Source organism: Anopheles marshallii, chromosome 3, assembly GCF_943734725.1.
Source record: "Anopheles marshallii chromosome 3, idAnoMarsDA_429_01, whole genome shotgun sequence".
NCBI classification, from domain to species: Eukaryota; Metazoa; Arthropoda; class Insecta; order Diptera; family Culicidae; genus Anopheles; species Anopheles marshallii.
Window position 1 is genome coordinate 63,394,174 of NC_071327.1, and position 8,734 is coordinate 63,402,907.

The window sequence follows — 8,734 nt, forward strand, 5'->3', positions numbered from 1 at the left end:
TTGCCGGGGGCGTTAGATAATGTTCCACCGGCAGGGTTTCCTAATGCGCATAAACCGCATCGCTTTCACCACCACCCACCCATAGGGTTGTTGTAGACGCGCGGCGAGGGCCGGATCGCCTAGAAACAATGCGCTACTCTGCCGATCTACACGCGAACCTGTTGTACGTGCGGGCGGTGGGTATTATTTTCCCACATGCACCTCTAATTTCAGCTTTAGGTTCGTGTTTTGCGGTTAGGTTAAGCAAGTGCAGTATAGCAATAACGTCACGATATCGCATCAAATAGGGTAAAGAGACGCGAAACGACTTCAATCAGGAACTGTTAATATTTCATCAGATTTGTTGCAATGACATCCCATTTATAATACTGTTTCGGCCATATGCGCTCTCGGTAGATTGTTTTAAAGTAGGAAATACCACAGTAAAAGCCCCAGAGATCCATAAATAATATTCTAATCATCTTTTTTTTATAATCATCCTTGGAACTCAAAAACGCAGGAGGTAGCATTGAAGTCTATGCTTCACCTCAATAAAACAATTCCCCTTAAAAATGCAACTCATATGCCAAAAACCCTGTGTTATGAAATAGAATCCCTTCCAACTCTTCGAGTGTCGAGCTTTCTTTTACCCTTGTCTGACCTCAATAAGCATCTCGAAACTGCACTGAGTCAAACAAGGAGAAAGGGAGACACACGGCAAAGTAAGAACCCGTCACGTATGCGGGTAATAATTGCACTCCCAACCGACGCCACAGAGCCCTTATGACCCGCGACTGTCTAAGCCCTCTACCCGCACAGCAAACGGGAACTGGAAAGTCCACCTCCGTCCATCACTCACTCTTTCGCCGAGGATCGGGTCACTGGAACACATATGCCGCAGAAGGGAAACCATTCCCCTTAACCGAGCGAGGGGTTTGTGTTTGCACACGAAATCTGCCAATGCACCCAGCTTAAAATGGCACCTCTTCGACGGGGATCACACTTTGGCCACCGGCAACCGTTCTGCGTCGACACAACCACTCAAATCGATGGCGTGATTTTGCCCGCCGGGTGTGCCATATCCGGGCCGATGGAAACGTTTCAATAATTCAATTCAATTCTGTTTCACCAAGCAACCAATCATAGCTGGCGACCGATCGATGACGATGCAGACTGATCGATGAACGAGCAATCTAGGACGTGGCGGATGCAAAACACAACAAGGAGAAAGTATTACACACTTACCACCACCTGGTTGGTTGTCGCGTACAAAATGGAGAAAGCAAATGGTTGACCATTTCGCACAAATAAAAATACAACATGCTGGAACCTTGCTTAGGATTTACATATTGGAAAGCATTGTGAAGATACCTCACAGCCAAATCTATTCACCAGCACGATCCACAACCTTCGGCTAGTTTTAGCACACTAACCCGGGCCACTGTACAACACATCGCCAACTGGGATCCATTTTGTTTTGAGTGCGTTTGGACGAGTTAGGTACGCTGCGTTCGAAAAATTCCCAGAATCAATCCCGTTCCCCTGCAATACAAGCGATACAAGTTCACAGCCTAAAGCTTCTGGGGAATTCGCTTTGCGTGCCACCCAACAAATCGCTGAACACTTGTACCTTCCACAGGTCTAACAAGTTCTTTCGGCGAATGCACTGACCCTATTCCGCCATTGGGGGCCTCCATTTGTGGATTGGCCTTATTTTGTTTCTTCACAGAACTCCTCGGATGTAAACATTGGGTTATGTTAACAATAGTGCAAAACATAGGCGTATCTAAGAGCTTTGTACTGGACCATTCGATGGAGTGAATGAGTTAATTGGAGAGTTTATCTGTGTTCAGGTATTTCGGTTTTTATGGCATTAGCCCGTCCGAGATATTAGTAAGTCTATCGCACATCTTCCTCCTTACTGTCACAACAACCTCAAGAGGTCTAGGCTTGCCATTTGTGGCTTTCTTTGGCTTATATTGTACTTAATTTACCCTTAACTGGATAGCCAGTCCTGCGTAAGGAGCTTATCATTTCGTTGTTAATAGCCGCGTTTGAAAGAAAGATGCTCAGAAGGATTTTTGGCCCCCTTATGTCACTGAAGGACACTGGAGGAGTCGCTACAATGACGAACTTTACGAGTTGTTGAACGGCGAAATCACTGTCGTACAACGGATTAGACTCGCCAGGCTCCGGTGGACATGGTCATGTCATGAGAATTACACCGGACGTCCCAGCCCATAAAGACCTTTTAAGTCGTCCACATGGGCAGAGGAGTCGTGGAAAGGACCAAATTAAGATGGAGTGATGGATTCGCCAGAAAGGACGGGATTCGATCTCGAACTCAACGGAGTCAAACACAATTTTCAACTCGGAAAGGAACCGGACCTGTTAGAATGACAACGACCGACTTTGGATGACTATGAGCAAGAAACTCAAGGCCACCAAGGTTTTTAGCTAAAACAGCTTTTTTTTGTATTCTTATCCAGTAATCCAAGACTTGATGCTGGAAGCCTTACGAGTTAAGCTATCGTTCCATCTTCGAACCTCGGAAGCGGTTCCAACTCACAAAATTATGTCGAAGAGGTCGTCCAAACACGGCCATATATTTGATGTATTTAATACCCTTCAAACACACAATGGAGTCGATTGTTCGGATCCAGTTGATATGTTCCAGACATAATGTCGATGCTATATGGTTTACCATTACTTCCGACATTGTCTATCCACCCCGAGTGATGTCATCAATTTCAAGTACTCGGAAGTACTCCAAAGGGAATAAAATGGCACATTTCCGTTTGCTATGTCTGTTCCACTAAAGCAACTCTTGCATTGTATCCATCGCATACATCGGAAGATTACTTCTGTGCTAAAATCTAATCGTTTAACGACCGTATCGAGAATCGCTCGATACTCGCTGCTTATCAAACTAGGTTCCCTGTTCCTGCACCGTCTATTCGTGGCTATTCGATAGCACCAATATTTGCTAAGCGAGGCAGGTGTGGCGTGCATTTGAAATGCGAACGTCTGGAAGTGGAGTTGCGTGACTGGCTGTGTGTGTGTGTGTGTGGGTTGTTTTCATAAAAGCCAAGCCTTTTTAGAACTTCTACTGTGGTTGCTGATAAGATAAGCGGTTAAGACGACAGTACACATTTGATATGTCTTTCATCAATCATTTTGTATGTTGTAGCGCGCGCCATTTAGGCTAGGTTCGGAATGGTTCTGTGCTGTTCTGCAGTGGTTCCGGTTTATCACTGTTTGCCGTAACGTTCGTGGAGACCCTTGAAGAACTCCCAGAAGGTGAGGTTGAGCATCGTGTGTGGTGCCACCCGCAGGTACATTGGCACGAATCCCTTGTAGTAACCGTGGATGCCTTCCGATCGATAGATCTTCAGGAAGCAGTCGAAGATGTTCGTGTACAACAACCCTTTCCCGCTGGCAGATACGGCTGTGGAAAGAGTGTCGATAGTTAGTATCGTCCCGTGCAGACATTTAGCCACGATCATGAGGAGGCACACCTTGGTTGGTCATGCGGGTCGTCACCACATCGCACGGTGACATTAGGACACTGGTTAGAAATCCCGCCACAGTGCTACTGGCCAGTGCGGTCAGCACAATAGACTCCCGGAACACTTGGTAGCGCAGGAAGAACTCTTTGCACGCACTGAACGATGACATCTGGGCGGATGATCCAACGACCAGCCGGGCGAGGGTAGCCGTATACCCTCGGAACAGCCCACGAATGCCACTCTGCCGGAAGATATTCACAAACGCCGACACGGTGCCACGGTGATGATGCTGGAAGCGGGCCGTGTACGATCCAGATGTGACGGCCTGCAGTTGTGTCTTCACCACGTAGAATGGGCAGGATGCGGTAGCACTTGCCAGCCCAGCACACCCGCCCCAGAACAGTGACAGCAACGGTGTCAGTGAGGGATGTTTGGTGCTCTTCGTCCAGCCGAGATTCTCCGCCGTCTGGTACGTCCCCAGCCGGACACCGTTCATCGAAAACTGGTACATTAGGGCGGCCGGCAGCCCTTTCTGCAGACCGCGCAAACCGTCCGTCCGGACGACGGTCAGCACGGACTGGCGGATGCCCTTGTAGGCGCGCTGCTTGAGATTCTGTTTCGCTATCAGCTCACCCTCCAGCTGTTGGCGTGTCTTCAGCACGTCGAACGGGTTCGTAAACAGCACGGCACACATCGATGAGGCACCACCGAGCAGGAATTCCATCGTTGGTGGCGATCAGATTTCCGGCGGGCCCAAGTGTTACGCACGGCCGTTCCCGCGAAGAGCTGCAGAGTCGAGATACAGAGATGTTTCTAAACTGTGGCCTCGGTTTCGCCGTAGCGCAACGCCGGTCAGCCGGCAGTGGTTTGTGATAAGCGCGCTGGATAAGCATCGGGCATGAGTTGCAGGTCGTGCAACACACAGTGCCACAGAGAGGAGCCTTATCTTATCAGCATTCCATAGTTTGTTTTGGGACTAGGCGGTAGTACACCGATATGCTTCGTGTTGCAGAAAGCGAAGGCGTTAGAAACGAGAGAAGATAAATGCATATTACGACACATCCAATTTACCCAGCACAGTGGACACTTTGCGATCGTGTTTTGCTGCCATAAATCAAGCGCTTCTCGCAAACGGCCCACATGCAACCAGTGACTGTTCTCAAGATCATGTCTTCCCATCGGATCGGGAATACCTTCACGTAAAAGAGCAAAACGTTCGGAAGATCATAAGAGAACGGAGAACGGAGCCAGCTAATGTCCCAATTGGGAAAAATGACCTACCGTTTCAGAGTTCCAGAAGAGACCGTCCCGATTAATCGATGTTCTATTGTGATACAATTTTATAGCTACGCTGCAGTGTGTGAGGAACGTTGAGAATTAAAAGCAGCAAGCATCGTGCCTTTCAGATTCGAGCCCATCATCCCACAGGCCCTAAACAAAACCTCCCTAACCTATCCTAAGCTCCTCGGGGTTAATGTACGTTCGTTTGGCCTTTGCCTTTGCCCAAACACGAAAGCTCGGAGGTCCCTTTTTTTCCTTGTGCTGTATTTTTAACATTCTTCTGACCGCTTAGAGGCATCCGTAGACATCCCAACAAGTGGGACAAGTTGAAAACCGGTTGGTGAGACAAGTTGAACCCGGAGGGACTTTGTTTGCTTTCCTTTAATCGCTGCAAGCCCTTTTTCATGTTGCGAGCGCGGGCAGGCTGGAATTTTTTTCTTCAAAGTTCGATAAGAACTCACCCCGGAGAGTGATAAAAGTCTTATCATTTGGGGTGGAACGAAATTGGATACATTTTGCGTTGGAAATATTTCTCTCGTTCTGAAGGCGTCCCATTTGCAACGCGGAGTCAAGACGTTCGTTAGCCTACGCGCCTTCAAGCAACCGAAACGACAAGACATTTCAGACATCGTCCCATTCGAGAATTCCATTATGGTTCCTCTTGTGATTGTGTTTGTGTAGGAAGTAAATCGCTTATGCACAAAAAAAAAAAGACGAACGCTATAAAAATAAAATCCCTCCAAATGAATGCAGGACCGTCTTCCGGGCCGTGATCGTATTTAAGCTGGAATTACACACGTCTACAGCCCCTTTTGGTCGTGCCAGTGTCTGGTTTACCTTCGCTACAGTTGGGATTCGTCTTCCATTTGCATCTCAGAATGCAACTCCACCTCATCTCCCTTTTTTCCCAAGATGCACCCGGGTAAATCCTGTCTGCTGCTAATGATGCGCCGTAGCACCCGCAAGACCTAGGGAGCAACAGTGCCTAACAAAACACACGGGCACTGTACAAGGATTGTTTGCGAATGTTGTTGACAAGCAAATGTCGTCACTTGGTAGTGTTCCACCATGGACAAAATGGTCGGCGATAAGCGAAAGTCACATTCTTATCACATCGGCGGAGAATATTGTTCAAAACTTCAAGCTACTTGATGGAAGAGGTCTCCCATCGGGGACATATTGGTTTGCTGGGAAGGGGTTCAAGGGTTCCAGGAAGCAACCGCTGCTGCACTGAGATGCCATTAATTGTTACAGAGCAATGTACGGCAAGTTCTAGCAATTTTTTTTATGCAAAAGTCCCGGAGGACTGAGGGATTTGTTCCAAGCCCAAGATCCCCCTTTTCACGGCTTTGTTGTATGCTTCGAGTTGGTGGACAACACTAACACCAGCAACTCCAAAGTCCAAGAGACCGATCGACAACCGAAATTGTGTTGTTTTGAAATATTTAACAGCGTAGTCACAGGTTCGCGTAACTCACCATAGCAAACCAATGATCATATTAGCCATGAGAACGTCCAGCGCACATCCATCCAATTCTTTCGCATCATCATTGGAAAAGAGGGAGGGAGAACACGATAACTCTCTCCCTCTTTAGCAGTTTCCCATTTAGCATCCTCCTAATGTCCCATCTAACATGAAGGTTAACGCCACACCACACACAACCCCAACGGTTGCAATAAAAACGTGACAAACACACACACATTTTTCCACGTCACTTTTGGATGCTGTGCGGTTCGAATCATCCCTTTTTGGCCACCCTTTGGTTGGCAAGGCGGTGCCGGGATGAAAGGCGATGACACTGACATTGGCACTAGCGCCCCATTCGATTGCATCATGCGCATGGGCCACAACGGACACGGGACGATGCACTTTCCGGTCGTCGAGTGTGGCGAAAGTATCATCCCCGACTGGGGGGTGAGGGTGAGTTGGAAAGAGATAACCGTACCGGTTCTCTCCTTCAAGTAACCGAGGTCAACTGAGAGCACTTTGGACTTTGAGTGGATGTTCCCCTGCTTTTGGGCGAGATTTGACAAATCCTGTGGGAGTTATCAGCAGCAATCCGGGCGAGAGTTTACTTACCTCAATTTTTTCCCGGTCGATACACCGACCGCGTGTCTGTTTGACCTTTTTCAGCGACGTGATGTGAAGTTAGCGAGGTCCTGTGTCCTTGCTGGCCACGGACGAACAAATCGAACGAATGGTTGTCTGTATTGCACCGAACAGTACAACTGGCTGTTCCACGCCAGGAAGCGCTGTAAAAACAACTTTGAAGCCGTGCTGCTATGGCGCGCGCGACCGTCAAGTATATTTACGCCCTGTACCAGTGTGAGCCAGTGGAGCAGCTCCACCATATGCGCAACTGACTTTCCACCAACACACATACGCGCACCGCTGCGTGCGTGTTTCTTTTCACACACTTTTTATTTGTTTTCAACGAAACGAAATTGAACCAGCTGCGTGTAGCAGCAAAGAAACAAGACACCAGTAGCAGAAACAACAAAAAAAAAAAACGCACACTAGATGAAAACGATGGGGTGATGGGACGGGTGTGACCAACAACACTGCATACTTTTGCCAGTTCCGTCGATTTTATTAGCCCGACGCGCACACAACTACACACGCACGCAGCGGACTGTTGGACACAAGGCAACGACGCAAACACTCGCTCGCACACATTTCCAACCCCCGGGACGGGAACAATATTCAGCAGAGGGAGGATGCTTGCCGATGGGGTGGTAATTTAAATAATTTAAACTCAACAATGGGACGAATGAAAGGTTGACGAGAAATAAATTTCAAACAAATTGTGTTTAAGAAAAAAAAATCTCTCCATACACAACATCAAATCTGTTACTTGCTATTGCACTTGTTCACTCACAAACACTTCAACCATGGAAAAGGGGTTGCGAATTTCTGCAACTGTTGCATACATTTAATAACTAGCAGCTGGGCAATTCGTCACGCGTCCGCTGAAACGTTCACGGACTTAACATAAATAGCAGGCGATGCGTTTCTCCCAACTGCAGGAAATGAAAGTTACACACGATGAGCTGCTTCGTGCTGGTTGATGGAAATCATCTAAACCTTTATGCGACACGCAATACACGGTAAGACCCGATTTCTATCGAAGCGTACGGACCGCTATTCTAATGAAAAATTAGCACTTCGAAGCAGCACGATCCACACACAAAAAAACGATACCGGGTAGCGGTGGTTTTGGCACGAATTTTCGCGCGTTTCACAAAAACGTTTATTGTTGTTTAGCGCGCTCGGAGCTCGGTAAACAAAGGCGGCACACAGTACGCGACGATTGTTTGACACACGGAAGGCTCGGATGCTGCGGAAGGTATAAAACGCTAACCTTTTATAGGCAATACACATCACATTATACACCCACACAAAAGTATTTGACTGTTGTTCTTCAAAGCCCTTTTGTTAAGAACGTTCAGGCAACGAAACTGGAATTACAAACGAACGAGGACGACACTGATGCACGTCTGCACGCACCGAGAGCTGCAGTAAGAAAATAGATGGCTGTTGTTTGGTGTTCAACAGCCTGTGATGTTTTCTGAAGGGATTGCATGTGACACGCACACTATCAAACATGGGCTATCTCGCAGGCAGGGATCGTCGATTGACTAAACCTTTCTATTTCATTGTGTTTTACATGGAATTCAATTGAAAAAGATTTTTGTCTCAATATTTCCAATTCTCTAAAACGTCTCCAAAATAAGATGGTTTATTGTTAAATTTGTGAGATGTTGCATTCCTGTTGTCATTCGTTTATATTTTAAATATTTTTTAACCATAACCGTCAATCAAATTTGTTACTTGGGTAAAACGTCGCATGTCACATGACGCTGTCAAGCAAAACGTCAAACAAAAAACAACACGCGCATCGTGCGGTTCGAACAACACGTGCATTTTGTTTAAGTTTATAAAAACTTATTTGTGGCACCCAAAA

At 47.2% G+C, this 8,734-nt stretch overlaps 1 protein-coding gene across 1 annotated transcript; it reads right to left on the reverse strand.

The window, feature by feature from the left end:
• Positions 1 to 3,230: 3,230 nt before the first annotated feature.
• On the reverse strand, positions 3,231 to 4,212 carry LOC128713997 (solute carrier family 25 member 35-like). Its single transcript, XM_053808872.1, has 2 exons — positions 3,498 to 4,212; positions 3,231 to 3,427 (listed from the first exon to the last, which is right to left on the reverse strand). Exons 1-2 carry the CDS (start codon positions 4,210 to 4,212, stop codon positions 3,231 to 3,233), a joined length of 912 nt encoding a protein of 303 aa, XP_053664847.1.
• Between the last annotated feature and the right edge of the window lie 4,522 nt (positions 4,213 to 8,734).

Coding starts and splice junctions, on each gene's coding strand:
- LOC128713997 (XM_053808872.1), bottom strand. CDS start 4,212: ATGGAATTCCTGCTCGGTGGTGCCTCATCGATGTGTGCCGTGCTGTTT. Junction 3,428..3,497: donor GACCCGCATGACCAACCAAG/GTGTGCCTCCTC, acceptor CTCTTTCCACAG/CCGTATCTGCCAGCGGGAAA.